A 21,064-nucleotide genomic window follows, 5' to 3' on the forward strand; every position below is an offset into this window, starting at 1 on the left:
TTTGGAGGATAAAAGCTATTTTGAAAAGCCAAACCAAACATGTTAAATATTGCAGAATTGCTTTTGAAATGCTCCAGAATTGATTCTGGCTTTGCAAAAGCCAAACCAAACAGAGGCTATATATACTACAGTAACTACAAGTAAGAATAAAAATTAGAAAGGGATCTTGTTCTACACCCGTACATTAACCTACAGTCAGACACAGATGATATATCTTACAAATATATTTACTGAAAAAGTAAAAGAAATGTAGTATGAACCCAGCAGCTGCAATAGTGATGCAGGTTTGACTGCAGTGGATCCAAATTCATTAAGGTACATAAAAATGGGCAGCAGTTGGTCAGACTATATTAAGAGAATCAATTCTGGGCAAAGTTGGTCAGACTATATTAGGAGAATCAATTCTGTTTAACGATGTTGATGACCGAGAAAAATCTTTATTGGAGGTGATGTTTGATCCAACCTCACTTGTGCTTCTATATGATATCCTTTCCATTTGCCTTCTCTTTGAGCGGTTTTTAACTATCGCTTCTTTTTCATCTACGAATGAAAGAAACGTCCGCAGACGCGAAGATCCTGAACCTTGGCCAGAAGAATCTATTTCGTCTGGACTGTGTTTCTTGTACTGCCTCAAGGTCTGAATAAAATATATTAGGAGAGCAAGGAAACATGCCAAACCACAAACTAGATAAAGGCCCCAAAAGCTTCTGAGATTGAGTCTGTCCACTTCAAGCTTTGCACCTTGTGATCTACAAGCACTGCTTAAAAGCCATTTGTCATGGATCCTTTGTAAATCTCCACTTTCTGCCAACTCCAAAATGGCAGTTGACAGGTCAACTGCTAATGGTGAGTCTGGTGGAAAGGCCTGAAAAAAAAAATGAATTGCTGCATCGATTAAAATTTCAAGCGAAAAGTGCATGTACTCTTTCTTTAGGAAAACAGAAAGGTAAAAGAAAAAAGCATGCCCTGATTCCAAAATAAATTGCAAAGACCAAGCACTGAAAAGACAATTAGGAGTCTGTGTATGGAGATACTTACAAATCCCCAACCATTTCTGGTAAACTCTTGACCGACAATACTAAAATCACACCGGCTAGAAAGGAAGAGCTCTATGTAAGCACGCTCATCAACATATGCAGCAATACCACCGTTCTGGTGACCTTTCTCCAGTGCCTTCATAGTTTCTTCAGGTGTTTTCATAGGAACTAATCTCGATTCATGAATACCGATTTCGTCAATCAAATAAGACCGGGAAAAGGAACCCTGCAAGTAACCAACAGGCTCTTTGCTATTTACTAAACTTTCAATGCCTTTAATAGGTGAAGAAAGTTGTTGCACTGTGAGGATTGAAGTCAGGCTTGCTGTGTAACTCGAGTTAATTATTAGAACTACAAATAGCCATATAAGCACGACAAAACGACCAAGAGTGCTCACGGTATTTTCCCCTACATTGTATGGAAAAAAGAGAAAATATATTTACTCGAAGTTGCTAGCACTGATATACGGACCATTAGTGTCACAGAAGACAGAGAAATGGCACTTACTGTGAGCGAAGAACATAGTTGAAAAGCTAAACCTGCAAAGTAAAACACAAATAAGTTACAAACATGTAGCTGTAAGTAATTTCAGTTGACAAACTGTAACATTGATACATAATTATTGCATGCATCAGCAACATAGCTTGGGTTCCAATTCCAAAAAGGTTCAATATGATAAAATAGAGAGAGACCCGATTTGATTACCACAAAATTGTGGCTACTTGTTTTTTAGGAGGTCCTCTAAAATCATCATTCAGTCTATGCTCTAGAATCCAAACAACAGCTCCCACTAGTAGGAAAAAGATAGCAGTTACAGTCCACATCATTGGTGTAAATGGTGTCAAAAATGCCCAAGCATTTGAATCCGTCTTCTTAACCGATGCTACTACCACTAGGCCAGACTCAATAAATGGCTGAGTAAAATCCACCATCTTTGTTCTCTCTGTAGTAATTGTGATGTCACCTACTGCAGCATCAAAGACCTGTATAGTAAAGACAAAATGTAGTCTCAGAAAAGTAATATAAAACATCCAAACTTACGTGAAAATTATTGGAACGATACTCACACCGGCAGTGATCAGACGCACAAGCTCAGTATTACTAGGGTTGTTTTGACCATCACCATATGGAACAAACTTATAGGGGACAGCATAAGGTAACAAGTTTACTGCAGAAAGAAATACATCAATGCAGAATCCCTTGAACGTGTCAGTGGATTGTACCTGAGAAACAAATTCACGGTAACTAGTCCTTCTAGGTACTCCGATTTTTAATAGCTTTCCATTGTTCGGAAAAACCCAACCGCGTGGTCTCTGGGTTGTTTCTCCTGGCCAAAAGACCGTGAGTAGCTTTTGATTATCAATGGAACGATTAGGCGGTTTTGAATAAAGTGTTTCTGGAGGAATAACTGATAATCCAGAGTAATTAGACCAATAACCGACCCTGCGAGTCCCTGTTCCGATCACATTGATGATCTCATATGCTGGATTTGCAAGGTTTCCATCAGGTGTATACCTGAATGGACCTGTTACACCAGTCATGTTAACCTCATATATACTTTTACGTAACAGATTTCCCTCATTGAAAATTTTCACAGCGTCAAGATGCAAGCTGTCTCCACGTGGTTGATTTAACTTTGGATCGCTCGAAAACGTAATTTGGTTTCCTTGTTTCAGAAATGTATCAAGGGCACGGGCAAGCACATAAATAGTATCATATGCAAAGATACCATAAGTACTTAAACCAAGAGGACCATTTGCCGTCTTTCCACTAGTCAAATTGGTCCACCGAGAAATGAACGATCTTTTGAGCTTAGAATCCGGTATGTACATTCTTAGTGTTAGAACTCCTTGAATGTTATCCATTTCATCTGAAGAGAGAGGACTATCTATGTCAATATAAGATGTGAGAAAAGTAGTAGCTATCCAGACATAACCATTTTGCAACATTCCAAGAGACTTCGCCACACTCAACACCTTTGGACCCCAAGCAGTACTTGTGTGCAGAACAATAATCCGAGATTCTGCCAGGGCAACCTGAACTAGCACATCAGTAATCTCCTCACTCGTTGCGTCAGGAGTCATTGCTGCTTTAAACGAGATCTTGCAACGCCTCTCAGCAAGCTTATCCCCCAACGCACTAATTCCATTCCTCCCATGGTCGTCATCACCATAGACTGTGATAACCTCTCTCCAACCATAGTGGCTAACAATGTCTGCTATTGCAGTCATTTGAAAAATGTCATTGAAAGAAGTTCTCAAAAAGAACGGGAATTGAAGCGAAGAAAGAGTAGGATCAGTGGCTGTAAATGATAGCAAAGGAACCTGGAGCTCATTTGCTATATGAGATATGACATGAGCTGTTGTAGACGTCTGAGGACCAATAATCGCCACAGTCTGTGTCGCCATGAGCTGCAACGCTGTTTACAATTACAATGCATTTAATACAATAATCATAACATATCAGACTTGAGGTCTGTTTTGAATTTTCATTGACTTATTTGATCTTATCTACCGCTATACGTATTTGTGAGTCTGTTTGAGAGAGCTTATGGAAACAACTTATGACATGTCCATAAGCTATTTTTCAGTTTAGTTCCATAAGCCCTCAAAGATAGCTTACAAAAACAGCTTATAACTTATTTAAAAGCAGTTTGATTTTATTTTATATCTTGTTATTGAAATAAATTATACAAAAAAACTTATATGATAAGCTTAACTAAACTACTTATCCAAACAGGAAGAAATTTAACATTTAAACAAACAGAAAAGCTAGGAGTATTATGATGGAATTACCCTCAGCAATGCTCAAAAAGCCTCTGTATTTTGAATCTTCTTGCAGTGAGAGGTTCAACTTAGTATTACCAAGAATAGTAGGATCAGAATTTATATCTGCAACCGCAGCTTCTACCGCAATTTTCACCATTCTACCAACACTAGTATTGAAAGAGTAGAGTACTCCAATATTTACAAATGGAGGTACTGTGGAATTATCCAAGCCAGCCACAGTTGAAGAGAACATCAAATTGTAGAGAACCATCAACACCACAAACCAAACTCTAATCATGGTTGCAATTTCTTAACAATCACCCTGCTAAACAAATAAGTAAAGAAATTAACCATTCATCTCAGAAAGGATACATATATTGCACAGAAACTTAAACATAAAAAAAAAACACTAATTTTTTCATGGCCTATTTTTACAGTAACCTTATTTTTCTCTCTATATTTGGAAGATAATAACATGAACAGAGAACACAGATGCAAAACACATATCATACTCAAAACCAACCAGGGAAAGAATAAAGCAGTAAAGTGCTTCTCATTATTATAACAATTAACAGCATGTGAATAAGAATATGACTTTACTCAAAAAGATTAATATACCTAAAGTTTGATTAGCTGATGCCAATATTTAGCAGAAAACTTCATATTCATTTCAAACTTTAACTGGAAGAAGGAGGCAAAATCAGAAATGAAGTTGAATGATTGGACTATATTTTTGGACAGTAAGAAAAGGGTAGATCTTAAAAAAGGAAATGTAAAAGTTGGTTTGTGTGGAAAATAAAATATGTATGAAAATGAATGGTGGAATGTTATTATTTCTTTAACTTTTGCTTATTATTATTATCAAAAGGCTAATAATGAGGGACCCTTTCACCCTTGGTATCAAATATAATATCTTAGGGGTTGGATTTACAAACATATGTTGAATAATATGATGTGAACTTGTGTTATGCTATGTTCTTTACCCACTTGTCTTGTGTGGAAAACGAGAAAAACACATGGAGTTGTTGCCATGAAGTTGGTGTTAATTGCTGAAGCTGAACTTTTGAGTGGATAAAGAATTTTGATGGCTAAACAATTTTTGTTCTTATAATAATAATGACACAAAAATCTAAGGTTCATGTATGGTTGGATCTTCTGACAGGTCTTAATCATGGTTTTTATTTTATTTCAACCGTGGTTCATATGTTTAGTTAAACATATTAAATGAGTCGGCAAAACACATGTACCATGTATATTAAGGTTATGTTAACTTGTACCCTAAAAATGCAAGTTAAGGATCTATAAAATAAATAATAAATTTTGTATTGAAAATATAAATATTTAAACTTTTATAATACTTTATTGAATATACAGTTTCTAAAAAATAATTTTACATTTAACTTCTTAACTTATGTTTTAAGGGCACAAATTATCTTTTTTTTTGAAGAAAAAGAACACAAATTATCATTATTCATGGCAAACATGTATCATTGGTCTAATTCTCATTTTGTCATTTGTAACCCGATTAAGATATCATATTGAATATACTTTAATCTCACTTTCAAAAGTCATCTCAATTAGTCGAAAAATGTTAACAAAAGAAAAAAAAACTCAAAAAATGTGGGACTCCTTCAATAAAACTGTGGCTAATTTTTCTTTCAAATATGGCCACTATTGGCCAACGGGGACCACTAAAACCAAATTAGCGGTCTAATAAATCTGAAGATTTAACTTAAAACTAATTAAACTAGTTCAGTTTTTTTTTTCTTTTTTCAATTTTATGCGGATACAAATTGAACCAAATCAAGTCCAATTTTTATTGGTTCAGAATTCAGATGTTGATTTCAGGTAATTTAAAATATATTTGGAATGTTTGCTGTTGTGTAAACTTCTACCACCGTTCTTGCCTAATCTTAGCATCTATTGTGCTATATCAGCGCTCAATCCGTTCTTGTGAGCTTAACTCGGTAGATAAATACATTGTATAATATATGTAAGGTATGAGGTTCAAACCCTATCACTATAAAAAAAAGTGCTCTAATAGTACATATTTGGCTGTTAAAAAGTAAAAATTTCTAACAAATTTTATTTTCTTTGAAATCTTATTAAAATACATTAACATACGGGAGAAGAAATTTAAATAAATAAACCAAAATGAAACCAATTGTTATTTAAAAGTTCAAGAGATCATTTGGAAAATTTTCAAATTTAGTGAATTACAATTTAATAACAAATAAAATTTAAAGTAAGTATCACAAATAATAAATATTTTTTCCTTGAAAATAACTTTTGTTTTGCCGGAGCAAATTGACTTTGACTTCTTGACTTACAAGAAGTCAAGTTGTTAGTGTTGCATGTTTTCACTTTCATCTATTTTGCTTTTTGTTCAGTACGCATACAGTTGAGGTCTGACGAGGAAATTCAATTGCTGTGAATCCCTCACTTGTACTTGAGGAGTTGAGGGTCAATTTTAGAGAGAGAAAAAAATAATAATTTATGTATTTATATATTTTTTGGTACGGTATGCATTTATATTTTATCGTCTTAAATTATATGAATAATTAGTGTTACATTTTCTACTTTATTATTGGTTATAATTAGAGTAAATTACACTCCCATCCTTTCAAAGAAGCTTGAATTACACTCCCATCTCCTCTTATGTTAAAATATACATTCCTCTCTTTTGAAAAATAAAAGTTTTACTCCCCTCCCCTATAAGATGCTTAAATTACAACCCCCTCCCTTAATAATTAAATATGCACTACATTTTAATCTATTTTAACATTAACATTTTTTTTTTATGATATATACTAATTTTGAACCACCATTTTAGAAAAATAAATTCATTTATTTAGAGTTTAAATGTCAATGATAATTAAATTTAAATATTTTGCTATCAATTTTATAATTTAGAGTATAAAATTAACTTTTAAATAACCATATTTTATTATCTTTAGTAATTTTTAACATATTTAATATTTATTTTGAATTGTTTCATATTTTATAATAGAGTTTAAAATTATATGTTAATGAAATTGTGAAAAAAAATAGTAAAAAAATATGTACTCAAATTTTGGTTATATTAAAATAGACCCGCAATACTATTTGTCTTCGAAGTGTGTTAGATTATTATTTTTTTGCTAGATTATTAGAAATAAAAAAATTATTGAGGGAGTAAAGTGTAGATTTTAACATAAGAGAGGAGGGGAATGTAATTCAAGCTTCTCTTAGGAGACGGGAGTGAATAATAAAAGAAATAATGATAATTAAACTATGGAGGAAATCAATATTCAAACGATACACACAAACAATATATTTTATAGGATGATTTTAACCATTGATATTGTAGAGGTCAATGGTTAAGATCTCTACATTATTTTCCCAAATTTTAGGATTAAAACTCCTCATCTTTAACTCTTCTTTAATCCCCTAGTTCAACCAAGTATCCAACCTCCCACTTAGAGATGAAAATAAGGAATTATAGATGGAGATTAGAGTCGGTATTAGAGATTAAAACAATATTTCTTTGGATAAATTAGATATCATTTACGTGTGCAACTGAACAAATTAATCTTTTAAAATAACTGAGATCTATTTAAGAGGTTAACAATTATCAACAAAGGTTTCTCCACGTGCACTGGTCAAGTATCGAACCACTGATCAAATGATTAAAGGACGCATTTATCTACCTATGTACCACTGTATGACACCATGTTGGTTAAAGATGACAACAATATTTTGTCTAAGTTAAATGAAGATATTATTCAGATAATCATCATAGCTATCTTCTCTAACAAATTCAATGATACCTTTCTGAACTCCATACAAATATGAAGTTTTTTGGAAGACTTGCAACTCATTGATACTCACTAGGTAGAATATTATTAAAGTGAAAGATCTAGTACAAACACTTATTAGGCATCATTTTCAACATGGACACCAACATTCGAGTCATCCAAGTCCAACGGTCCATCTTCATGTGCTACCCGTCTGCTAGACGACTTTTCCTTTTTTATTCTATTTTCACTGCATTTGTCTTCCTCTTCTTTTTCTTTCACAAAGGAAAGGAATGATCTAAGACGAGCAGAACGCGATGAGAATTGAACGTTGTTGTTATTGTTCTTCGAGTAATGCTTCCGATAGCTGTAGGCCATTTGAAAAACGTAACAAAATAGGGAAACAAAGCATGCTATTCCAGTTATAAGAAATAAGCCCCAAAAACTTTGTAGGTCAAGTCTGTCCATGCCTTGTTTTTCTTCTTCTGATCTGCAAGAACTTCTTGTCAGCCATTTGTCATGAATTCTCTGGAGACCTCCATTCTCTGATAGTTTTAGAATTGCAGTTGACATGTCAATTGCTAGGGGAGAATCCCGTGGAAAGGCCTGTAATAGGATTTTAAACATGTTTATATGAGCTAAGAATTTAATTGTTATGCATCGTCGTGCAAACATTTTTTTACGTGGTCAATCAATTATATTTACTTGATAATTAAGTTTTGTGATCAACAAGAGAATGAATGAAACATGATAATAGAAGTATATATACAAATACAACAAAAAGGAATATGAATTACTTAATTATGATTTGTGAATCAAACACCTATCTTCAAGTATGTAGCACCGACACTTCAGATTGAAGTTGTGTCTGGCATAACACTTACACATGTAGTTATACTTAATCACTTTCATTTTTCCAGTTTTCGTCAGTGCTTCGTAAATTTTAGTTCTTTGAAAAATGAATTATTGGTATATATGAAACTGAGATTTCACAGAAAAGAAAATGAATATATATACTTACAAAGCCCCATCCCATCTTGGTGAATTCTTGACCAATGATACCAAATTCACATCTCATTTCTAAGAAGATTTCCATGTATGCACGTTCATCTACTATTGCGGCAACACCACCATTAGTTGGTCCATCTTTCAAGGCCTTTTCATATTCTGAAGGAGAGTTCAAAGGAACAAGCCTTGATCTGTGTATGTTGAGCTCCTGAGTCAGATAATTTTCAGAGAATGAGCCTCTTAAGTAACCGATGCGATCATTGCTTGTTGCTAAGCTTTCAAGTCCCTTAACTGAGGAAGATAGCTGCTCCACCGTTAGGATAGAGGTAAGACTTGAGGTATAACTAGAGTTTAGTATCATAACCACAAATAGCCAAATGATTAGCAATAAGCGACCAAGTGTGCTCACAGTTTTCTCTCCTGCATACAATGATTCAAGAGGAGTCATATACGCGTTGGATAGACATAATTTATAAGATTTTAAAGAAAAACAACTAGGCAATGTCTAAGGAAAATCTTTTAAGGTCGAACCACTTACTATGTGTAGAAAACATGGTTGAAAAACTAAACCTGCATAAAGAAGTAGTTTCATATGTTAGCAATTGTTAAAGTTGGTATATATATGACATTATAAAACAATCAAAGACCTAAGATAAGGTGCTTTTTTCTTGTGTAATCTGTTTTGGCAGAAAATTACCATAGAATGGTTACAAATTGCTTTTTAGCCGGGCCTCTAAAGTCATCATTGAAGCGACGTTCTACAATCCAAACAACAGATCCTACAACAAAGAAAAACACTCCTGTGACAAGCCACATCATTGGTGCAAATGGTCTTAGGAAAGCCCATGGGCTTGCTTTCAACTTCATGATAGGTGCCACAACAACTAGCCCTGACTCAGAATATGGTTGTGTAAAATCCACTATCTTAGTTCTGTTTGTGGTAATTGTAATGTCCCCAACCACAGCATCAAAGTCCTGCATATATAAGAAGAGTATTGCAATACAAGAATGTAAAACAAAACAAAGGAAGTTGATATGAAAAAGGATGAGTAAATAGGCAAATTGGTGCTCGAAATTGTAAGTATCGGTCAAAATATGGACATATCACATTGCACGTTCATCCTATATGAATATCATCTCACCAGAGACTAATTGAGTTAGTCCCTACGTTGAAAGTTAACATATAGACTATGTTGACTTGCATTTAACAATTTCTGGGATGTGTTTCCCGATTCGCAAAAATCAAGGACTATTCTGATCGATACTTATAATTTAGAGGACCAATTTACCTATCTATTAAGAAGGTATATAACACTCACACCCTCTGTCATCTTATGGAGAATGTCTGTGTAAGTTGGGTTGGTTTTACCATCACCAACTGGAATATATTTGCATGGAACTGAATAAGGCAATAATTCAACTGCAGCAGTAAAAACATCTATGCAATAACCAGCAAACATATCAGAACCCTTAATTCTTGACACAAGTTCATGGTAACTAATTTTAAGCGGCACACCAACTTTCAAGCGTCTTCCATTGCTAGCGAAAACCCAACCACGCGGGGTATGAGTTGTTTGACCAGGCCATATGACACCATATAATCCTTTTCTTAAATTTGAATGATTAGGAGATTCCACACCAGTGTGGAGTCCATAAGATTCAGACCAAAAACCAATCCTTCTAATTCCACTACCTATGACATTAATGATTTCATATGATGGATTCATTAAGTTTCCATTTGAATCAAACATAATATTGCCTGTTAAACCAGTTATGTTGACCTCTAAGATTTTTTGAAGCAACATACTACCATTAACAAAGACCTTCATATTATCCAAATGAAGGGTGTCTCCTCTTAACATGTTTAGATTTGAATCATTTGAAAATGACAAAGTTCCTCCACTGTTAAAAAATGCATCTAGTGCAGAAGCAAGAACATAAACAGTGTCATAGGCGTATAAACCAAACATGTTTAAACCAAAAGAAGGCCCATGATTATGGTCATGATCAGAACCTATGTTATGGCTCAGGTTTCTGTTCCATCTAGAAGTGAAATTTCTTTTATTTTTTGATTCTGGTGTGTACATCCTCAAGGTGATAACACCTTGCATGTCATTCATTGTTGCAGATGTGGACAACGAAGGATCGGAATCTAGTATCGTAGAAAGCCAATCAGTGGCTATCCATACATAACCACTTCCCATCATTTCATGTGATTGAGCCAAGTGAAGTACTTGTAGACCAAAATGAAGGGTTACATGAAGGACAATTACTCTAGACTCCATCAAAGCTACCTTAAATAATGCATTGTTTATTTCATCAGTGGTGAGTTGATCAGGTCTAAGAGCTGCTTTATATGATATTTTACTATGTTTCTCTGCTAGCTTATCACCTAATGCAGCTATCCCATTTCTTCCATGATCATCATCTATGAAAATTGCTATCACATCTCTCCATTGAAAATGGTCAACAATGTCTGCCACAGCAGCCATTTGATTCAGATCACTCTGTGTTGTCCTAACAAAATATGGGAACTCTAGTGAAGTTAGTGTTGGATCTGTTGCTGCAAATGATAGTATAGGTACTTGCATCTCATTTGCAATATGTGAAATCACATGAGCCATCACTGAAAACTGTGGACCAATTATGGCCACAGTCTCTTTCTCCATCAACAGTAATGCTGCAAAAGGAAAGAAAAATCAATTAGTTTCTTTCTGCATCAACTCTGGACCAATTATGGCCGCATGGTCATGTGTCCTTATGGAACATTTTAAGGATTCAATAAATAGTAAATATTTATTGAAAAAAAAATTAAGTTTCAACTCTTTGAGAAATGAATTGGCACAATGTTTAAAACGAAATTTATATATTAACCAGCTCCCCTCAGGCATAGTTTGGAAAATTCACACATACAATGGTATGCTTGAGATATAATCAAAGTGAATAAGATCACACTTTGTTTTTAAGACAATCACATGGAGGAAAATTGATTGGACTTCATGTTCATGTTGATGATACTATTGTTACAAAAGATGATTTGATTGAGAGACAATTGCTTAAAGAGAAATTATCATCAGTGTTTGAGATGAAAGATCTTGGATAACTAAAGCATTTCTTGTGAATTGAGGTAGTCAACTCAAAGCAAGACATTTTTATCTCTAAGGGAAAGTATGTGCCTGATATTTTGCAGGAAACAGACAAACTTGGATGTGAACCTACAAGTGTTTTCATTGAGCAAAATCACAGAATGACCAAGGCCAGTATCAAAGATTAATGGGAAAGTTGATTTATTTGGTACAAAATAGGCTAGATTTGGCATATCAGTGAGTGTGTTAAGCCAATTCATGCATGATCCGAGGGTGAGGCATATGAAAGCTGTAGACCGTGTTCTTCAATATCTCAAAGTCACTCCAGGGATATGACTCTTGTTACAAGAGGTGGAAGTCTAACTATAGAGGCTTACACTAATGTTGATTATACAGGTTCAATGAGTGATAAAAGATCTACTTGAGAATATTGTATTTTCTTGTGTAGCAACCTTGTTGCTTTGAGGAGTAAGAAGCAAACAGTAGTTGCCCAATCAAGAATTGAAGCAAAATTCAGATCTATGACACTAGGAATTTGTGAACTATTATAGATGAAACAAATGCTAGAAGATTTGAAGATACAACATGAAGGCCCTATGGAGTTGTTGTGTGACGATAAATTACCATTAATATTGCACATAATCATGTTTAATATGACATGACTAGACAAATTGAGATTGACCAACATTTCATCAAAGAGAAGTTAGATAATGGATTGATTGATAACTACGACCTACATTCATTCTCAGTATCAACTTACAGATGTGTTAACAAAGGGCTTACCAACCAAAAGATTCAGCAAAATTACTTTCAAGTTGAGAATGATAGATATCCATTCACCAGCTTGAGAGGAAGTGTTGTAAATAATGTAATTGTACTTGCAGTAAGTACAATATTAGAAACTAGGGTTTAGTTTGTTTTTGTGATGCTTTGAGAATGATCTAAAGAGGGGTATTTATAGCCCTTCATTGGCTTGTTTTTACGTGACTTAAGCCCCGCTGGGTCTTAAGTCTTTTTACTAAGCTCTAGATGCTTCTAGAAGCTTAATAGAGGCGGCGCCTCTGGAAGGGCGCACCTAGATCTCATGAGCCCTTCTGGAGGGCGCCAAAGCCTTTCTAGAGGGCATTCGAGCCCTTAGGAATATATTAACGGTCCAGTAATTTTAGTAGTAATTTTATGTTTGACTCATTAGTCAATTAGATTTAGAACTCTTGCACATTATTCAGATCATTGAAATATATCGAAACCTTTTCTATAGAATCAATGTTTTAAAATCCGAACTGTTGGTTGAACTGATAACATAAAATTCGTCTGTTGGTTTGATCCCGATACATTGAGTCTAATTGAACCAGACTGGTTCAGTAGGTTTTCATTTTTACTCTTTTTTTAATACTCTATTTATTGAATTATTTTCAGCCAATTCTACCATGGTTGAATCAATTGAACTGATTGAACCATGATCCAAATCTCTGGTTCGATTTTTAGACTTTGCAAGTAATATACATGCTTTTGAAGGAAAAAGTGTAGAGTGGAAACAAAAATGTGATGTGTGTTTGATAAGGACTTACAATCAACGATTCCTAGAAATCCAGGGGAAGATTTAGTGTCAAGCATTGAAATATTAAGCTTAGTTCCACTGAGAACCTTTGGATTGGAATTTATATCATCCACTGCTGCTTCTATGGCAACTTTAGCCACTCTTCCAATGGTTGAATTGAAAGATAAAATTGCACCAATATTGATAGTACTTGGTCTTGCAGAAACATTGCTGATTGTTTTTATAGGAAGGCTATTGTAGAACATCATTAGTACAAGAAGCCAAACTTTATTCATGTTGTGTTGTTCTGCAAGAACAGAACAAAGGTAGGACAAAAAAACAAAATCCTTGTAATGTGTATCTTATATATGAAAAAGATGCTAAATGTTTTGATTGAGATTGAAGAACACTGAGACAACTACTTCTACTTGTGTTGCTTAACTTTGTATGCACAGATGAATGGCGTGAAATCCTTTTATAGCAAGAGGATATTGAAGGATGCGTTTAGTGCTATTAGTGTTTTATCTTTCTTTTTGAGGTATGCTATTAGTATGGGTGTTCGCGATGCAGATTGGTTTGATTTTGAAGTTAAAAGTCATCATAACCGTAAGATACAAAAACTAGCGATTTAGTTTGATTCGTTTGGCTTTTAAAATACAAACATTTCATTTAAAACTAAATAAACACACAAAAGTTATTTTATTATTATTTCCTTTTATTTTATAATTATTATTATTTCCTCAGATTTTTTTTTAAGAAGGTAAAATAGAATATATTAACTCAAAAGCCAGAAAATTCCGATACAAGGGTTGCCCAAAAACCGGCAAAGAAAGTAACAATTACATCAAGTAACCAAAGTAAAAGCGAAACGAAAAAGAGGCTAAAGCAACCCCACTACAAAATGATTCACAAGCAAGCTAAAGGGTTAAGCTACCACATGTGATAAGTAAAAGCAAAATTAAGCCGATTCGCTTTCAGACATCAATATGATTGAAACTTAATTTTGTCAAGAAGAATTTGTAAAAGAGGTCTCTTTTTGATGAAACACCCGAGCATTTCTTTCACTCTAAATTACCCACACACAAGTCAGCCAAATGAGATTGAAACGAATATTTTTAGAAAAACCGTCTAAATTTTCAAACCAAAGAAAATGATATGAGACATGTTCGGGAGGCACCGTGATGAAATCAAGCCAATTAGAGATACCATGCCAAAGATTCCTAAAAAAGTCGTAGGAAAGGAATAGATGATCAATATCCTCCATCTTGCCACAACCATCCGCACAAAGCTAAATATTAGGTTGGATAATATTTCCCCAAATTAAGTTTTCTCTTGTAGGCAAACGGTTACGCAACAGGCGCCAGGTTAAGAGACTGATCTTAATAGGAACTTCCAAATTGCATTAGAGTGCTCCGCTGTCAAGACGTTAAGTGACGATATTGTGTAGTTATAAGCACTTGTAACATTGTATTTTTTGGAAGCATGTAAATGGCAAAACCACCTCTGAGAAATATTAGACTTTAAAACAATATTTGTTAAAATACACTATACCTGAAATATTATTTCCTCAGAAATATTATATTGTTATTATATGGACTTATTATTTATACGAAATTCTTTTGAGAGGATTTATGTGAAAAAGTTAGAATTAGAAATGTAATTATTAGAGATGACGATCAAGTCTACACTTTAATTGACTTGCATGTACGAAAAAACATTAGTTATGAGAATTGACCCATTGGAGGAGATGAAAGGTACTTAAGATAGACAAAAAAACCCAACAAAAATTATAAGTCAAATATTTAAAAATAAATTGTTTGTTTAAAATTGGAATGCTGAAAGATCAGTGTAATCATACTCTCATTAATGAGAAAAAATTGATTGTTTTTGCTGACATTTTTAAAATAATTTTGTTTGCTAAATACTCCCTCCGTTTCATAATACTTGTCCATTTTAGAGAATAATTTTGTTTCACAATACTTGTTACTTTCAAGTTTCAATGCAACATTAATTATTGTCTTGTCAATAATACCCTTGCATATTTATTGTAGAGAGAGAAAAAATAAAATGAAATAATAAATGATTAAGGGTATTATAGAAAACACACATATTTTCATCAAAAATAACAAAATTTATTTGGTTTCTTGGTTAGTGCAATTTCTCCAAAATTGACATGTATTTTGAAACGGATCGAGTATGTTTTCCTGTTTGATTTTTTTTTTCTTCACATGAACTGTTTGATTATTATAACAATGGAGTTGTAATTTCTTTTGGAAAAGTTCACAACGACAATATGACTATAAAGAATGTTGTGACAAGATGTCCATAGTTCCCAAAAATTTGTTGTTTCATTTGCAAAAGAAATATTAAACCATTCAATGAGAAAATCCTCTAAATTTCTTAGGAATGTCAAATAATTATGAAACCAGTTTGTGAAAGTTCTCTCTCTGAAATATTATTCCCAAATAGGGCTCCCACATATATCATTTTTGGCAGGCATGAGTACATAATCCAAATGATCACAACTACGAGTACACGTCCTCGGATTTTAATGGCATAATCATTATAGTAGTACTATAATGAATAGGTATGGCACAAGAGCATATGGATTTTTCATCACTATAGTCCTCCGAAATTGACTAGTGTTTAGCCTTGATCGAATACTTATGCAAGTAGTGCGTTAGTTTTCTCTCGTTGAGGAGTTTGTGGTGTCCCACGTTCAACTAACAACTTTCCATTATACGAACAACTTACCACTTTACCGTGCACAACCTTCTTCAAAACATGCCTCCTTAATTACTCATCACTCGATGTGGTTAATGATGGTGCTATAAATAGGGAGCGTGAGTTTAATGTCTCATTGTTAAGTTCTACTCAGCTTTGACTATGTCCGAAGTCTTCAAGACCCACGTGCTAGTCAGCAAACTTGAGAAAGAATCAACTAACCCGTGTTCATCTAAAATAACATTCGCATAACTTCCCATCGGATGGGGGATACTCGACTGTGCTCGCGATTTTTGGATATCAAACCATTAATTGATTTGAATCGTCAATCTTTGAACTCTCGATTTTTATTCTTGGGAAGGGAAAAAATGAGTAAAAACCCTTTTCGAGACTTTGGATTCGGGGGTTGGTTTCGAATAGGGAAGGTGTTAAGCACCCTAAACGACTTCGGTACTCCGAAGGAACCGCTTACCTAAATTATCTTGTGCTAAATTCATTTGGCTTACTTGAAAAATTATTACCTAAAATCTAAGTGAAAGAATGGAGGGAGAAGAAGTATGTTTTTGGTTATTTTTATTTGATTTGGAAGGACGAGTCCTCTGCCTACGTACCCTTTTTGGGAAAGGGATCAAAACTGACGTAGTTCCACTCAAGAATTTATTTGGTGGGTTAGGTTGATTTTAAGATTTTTCGAAAATGGGTTTTAAGAAGAGAAAGAGGCCTCAAGGCATGAGATAAAGAAAACAAGTGAGGTTGATTGATTTTAAATTTTGAAAATGATTGAAGTTGAATTAAAATTGATTGAGAATTTGATTAAGAAAATAAAAGAAAAAAGTTATTAAGAAAATGATTTTTTTGAATTTGACATATTTGATTTTTTTGATAAAAAGGTTTTTTTCTAAACTAACGGTGGAAACTAACGTAACGTCGTAAAAAAAATAACGGAAAGCGGTAAATAAAATGTGGTAGTGTCGGTGCATGTGTCGGTGCTTGTGTTACCTACATTATTACATCAATTCCGAAATACAACCCTAAGGCCTTTATGCCAAAATAAAATGCGAGAAATAAAATTACATCAATTCCCTATTTATACATACTAAATCAATGACAAGATAAAATGATGAGAAAATTAAATGTGCATGCTATGATTCAAGACAAAAATTAAATGGTTAGTAATCACAAGAAATATCATGATGAATAAGACATAAGAAATGATAAGCAAGAATTAAGACAAATAATAATTAAGATCATCATATAAGAAATAAACAAAGAAAATTAAGAAAAAAAATAAAAATAAATAGGATGGACTTTTAAAATTAGAGAAAATTAAAATAGTGAGAAAAGTATTTTTTTAGAATTTTTCTAAACACAAAAATGTCAAAAAGTGTAAAAAACAGTATTTAAAAATAAAGATAAACAAAAATAAGAAATAATAAAACATTGGCTCAGCAGGATTAATTCTGGACCATTGGATCAAATCAATAGTCCAGATTCATTCACTGGATTCATCACAGCCATTGGATCCAACGATCCAAGGGTCACAAAAACAACATAGAAACAAAGGGATTAAAATGAAGACACAGTGACCGTCAGATCAACGATCTGACGGTCCAAACAGAAACCACACCACACTCACGCAGAAAAAACACACAATTGATTTAAAAACAGATCATACGGTAGCCGTCAGATCAAGGAACGATCCAGATCTGATGGCTACCAACGCGATGGAACATCATAAGATTATGAATACGCGCACGTGTGATCCAGCAAAAAGAAAAAGCACTATAAAAGCAATTTTAACAAAAAAACACAACAAAAACCAAAACACTTCTCTCTCTAAGTTAAACTTAGAGAGAGAAGCTCTCTCCTCCCTCAAGAACACGCGACCGGAGAAGATGAAGAGGGGCGGCCGGAGCTGCTCCGGCGCGGTGGTCGGCCGGAGCGCCGCCGCGCCGGAGTTTTTTTTTTTGCTTTTTTTTGAAATTTTTTTACATCAAAATACTCCTCTTCCCTTCCTCTACTCGAATCCAAGCTTAAAATTTCGAAAACATGCACCAAAAATCCTAGATCTACAAATGAAAAATGCGAAATTTTTACCTCTTTTCCGGTCCGGTTCGGCGCTCTCTCCCTCTGGTCCGGTTCGTTTTGTCCTTCACAGCTCCGGTTCGTGTTGTTCTTCACAGATCCGGTTCGTGTTGTTGCTCCGGTTCTGTTTGGTTTTGATTCGGTTTGCTTGGAACTGATTTCGTGATTGTTGTTTGAGGTTATGTGAGGTTTGGATTTGTTGCTGTTAGTGATGAACAGCTTCGAATTTGAGCTTCTGGAATTTATCTGTTCTTCATGTTCATATGATGTTCATGATGAACTTTGTGAATTTTGTGTATTTGATTTGAAAAAGGAAAAAAAGAGAAAATGAAAGGTGTTTCTGATGGTGATTGGTGACTGCAGAACTGATTGGGGGACTGTCTGTACAGTGATTTTTCCTGACCCATTTCCCAATGATTGACAGTGTATTTTATAGTGACAAACTAGGGTTGGCTCTGGTACAAAACAAAGACCAAAATGCCCCTGCAGCTGAGACTTGGAGAAAAAGATTTGACAAAAAAGGATAAATAAATAAATAAAAAACAAAATGAGTAAAATAAAATAAAAAATAAAAAGGAAAGAAAAGAGAAGGAAAGAAAAAGAAGTCACGTGAGTGACTTTTATAAAAATAAATAATAAAAAACAAAACTAGCTTAAAAAAAAAAAAAAGATAGAAAAAAAAATAAAAAGTCCCTTCGGAATCCGACATGAGGTACTTCAAAGTATCCTCCCTGTCGGAATTTCGGTTGAAATGATTTTAAAAAAAACGCCTTTTAAAATGCGATTAGTCCTTCTCTTTTTGACGTGATCGTTACGATTTAAAAAAAAGACTATGCGACATAAAAATGAAAGTGAGACGGATTTAATCGTCGTGAAATGCGAACGTTTATTTAACGTAAAAATAAAACTTTTTTTGAATGACTAAAGACAAGAAACACGAACTTTAAATGGTAAAAACAACGAAAAAATGGGAACGTGAACAACTTTAAAATACGGACAAGAGATTTTAAACGGTCCAAAATTGGGGTATGACAGATGCCCCTATTTAAGTTTCTTCGTCACAAAGGTTTTAAAAGAGAACTTTTTAAACCAAAGGGTCGGAGAGACTTAAATATATAAAAACGCCAATTTTGGACCATTTGAAATGCCAGAGGTGTGATGCTGATGAGTGTGACAATACGACTAAATATGATGTAAGTATGAAGGTAAAAGATGATGCAGAGACTGACTGGGAGACAAATGGATAGGTATCACTGGGGAAGGAAATGATAGGTAAGTATAAATGACATTGTTTCAAGGCGAAAGTAAAGACATGATTGGCCGACGAGTGGCGAAAGTAAAGGCGTGATTTGCCGACGAGTGGCGAATGTAAAGACATGATTTGCCGACGAGTGGCGAAAGTAAAGGCGTGATTAGCCGACCAGTGGCGAAAGTAAAGACATGATTTAGCCGACGAGTGGCGAAAGTAAAGACATGATTTAGCCGACGAGTGGCGAAAGTAAAGACATGATTAGCCGACAAGTGGCGAAAGTAAAGACATGATTTAGCCGACGAGTGGCGAAAGTAAAGACATGATTTAGCCGACGAGTGGCGAAAGTAAAGACATGATTTAGCCGACGAGTGGCGAAAGTAAAGACATGATTTAGCCGACAAGTGGCGAAAGTAAAGACATGATTTAGCCGACAAGTGGCGAAAGTAAAGACATGATTGGCCGACGAGTGGCGAAAGTAAAGACATGATTTAGCCGACGAGTGGCGAAAGTAAAGACATGATTTAGCCGACGAGTGGCGAAAGTAAAGACATGATTTAGCCGACAAGTGGCGAAGGTAAAGACATGATTGGCCGACGAGTGGCGAAAGTAAAGACATGATTTAGCCGACGAGTGGCGAAAGTAAAGACATGATTTAGCCGACGAGTGGCGAAAGTAAAGACATGATGGACCGACAGGGTTTGCTAACATTGTGGGATAGCGCACACACGGTAAAAAATAAAGGCAAGACAGACCATTGGCATTTGCTAAAAGCAAAGCCTCCGGTGAAAGTAAAGACAATGTAAAGCTTGGTATCAGGGGAGTGACTTGATAAAGATAAAGTTGAGGGGAACAAGGAATTTGTCTGAAGACAACGGGAATTGTATAGACTGATTACTGGTGAGACCTGCCCCTTTGGAACATGTTTGATTTGATGACATTTTGGAGTTAGACACACTGGGGGTGATATCTAAGGATATTGAAATAAGTCATTGGGTAAAAATGCAACTATGTATGAATGATCTTTATATGCGTGCTATGTATGCATGAATGAATGAGTATGTATGAGATTTGTATAACAATGCAATGGTAAGATTGGTTGAGACCAGATTGGGCATGTCCACAAGGAGAATAGTCCGGCATCACTGTGCGAACGCTCGAAACTTTCATTGGGGATAAAGTCACTGGAGATGCAATCAAGCCACTGCTGGGGTAAGACCCAATGGTCAAAAGCTGGGGTAGAAGTCGCCATTCCACAAACACAATGTCGTACTGTCTTGTCTGAATAGTCATTGCTTTTTGTATATATTTTGAAATCCCTAACTTTTGCCTGGATCGTCCTTTCGGATTTTGGATCCACCGGGGAGGTATTTTTTCGTGTGCCCCTAATTTTTTGCCTGGACCGCCCTTTCGGGTTTTTGATCCACCAGGGCGCTCATTTTTTTTGTTTTTTTTTTTTTTTTTTTTTTTTTGCAATGACTACTGCTTCTTCGTTGAACCTGTTAGTTTCGGACCAACTGTTGACACATACTTCTGTATTTTCAAACTGTTCGATGGAGAACATGTCGTTTGAAATACTGAGGAAGCGAGGTAAAATGGATTTCCAAACTGTTCAAAGAAGAACGTGCCATCTGAAATATTGTGGATTGGTGACATCTCTGGATCAGCCACACTAGTGATGACGCTTTGAATGAGATACAATTGGAATAAGACACTGGATGGTAATGCAATTTATGTATAAATGATATTTGTATGCATGTTAAATGTGCATGAAAGTTATATGCATGTATATGT

At 34.7% G+C, this 21,064-nt stretch overlaps 2 protein-coding genes across 4 annotated transcripts; both read right to left on the reverse strand.

Annotated features, from left to right (window-relative positions):
* Positions 1-79: 79 nt before the first annotated feature.
* Positions 80-4,845, reverse strand: LOC11440528 (glutamate receptor 3.6). Of its 3 annotated transcripts, none has more exons than XM_003629057.4 (7): positions 4,424-4,845; positions 3,833-4,127; positions 2,105-3,456; positions 1,743-2,020; positions 1,545-1,576; positions 1,039-1,445; positions 80-865 (listed from the first exon to the last, which is right to left on the reverse strand). In XM_003629057.4, the coding sequence occupies exons 2-7, from the start codon at positions 4,101-4,103 to the stop codon at positions 380-382; spliced, it is 2,826 nt and encodes a 941-aa protein (XP_003629105.2). In that variant the 5' UTR covers positions 4,104-4,127; positions 4,424-4,845; the 3' UTR covers positions 80-379. The 3 variants fall into 3 exon arrangements, with proteins under 3 accessions (XP_003629105.2, XP_024629374.1, XP_039684694.1); XM_024773606.2 differs by having other exon boundaries at positions 3,833-4,130; XM_039828760.1 differs by lacking the exon at positions 4,424-4,845 and having other exon boundaries at positions 2,105-3,448; positions 3,833-3,974.
* Positions 4,846-7,583: 2,738 nt separating this feature from the next.
* On the reverse strand, positions 7,584-20,563 carry LOC11423721 (glutamate receptor 3.6). The gene is made up of 7 exons (XM_039829142.1): positions 20,377-20,563; positions 13,244-13,519; positions 9,909-11,269; positions 9,287-9,564; positions 9,128-9,159; positions 8,603-9,009; positions 7,584-8,187 (listed from the first exon to the last, which is right to left on the reverse strand). The coding sequence occupies exons 1-7, from the start codon at positions 20,561-20,563 to the stop codon at positions 7,720-7,722; spliced, it is 3,009 nt and encodes a 1,002-aa protein (XP_039685076.1). The 3' UTR covers positions 7,584-7,719.
* Positions 20,564-21,064: the final 501 nt, after the last annotated feature.

The sequence above is a fragment of the Medicago truncatula genome, chromosome 8 (genome assembly GCF_003473485.1).
Source record: "Medicago truncatula cultivar Jemalong A17 chromosome 8, MtrunA17r5.0-ANR, whole genome shotgun sequence".
NCBI classification, from domain to species: Eukaryota; Viridiplantae; Streptophyta; class Magnoliopsida; order Fabales; family Fabaceae; genus Medicago; species Medicago truncatula.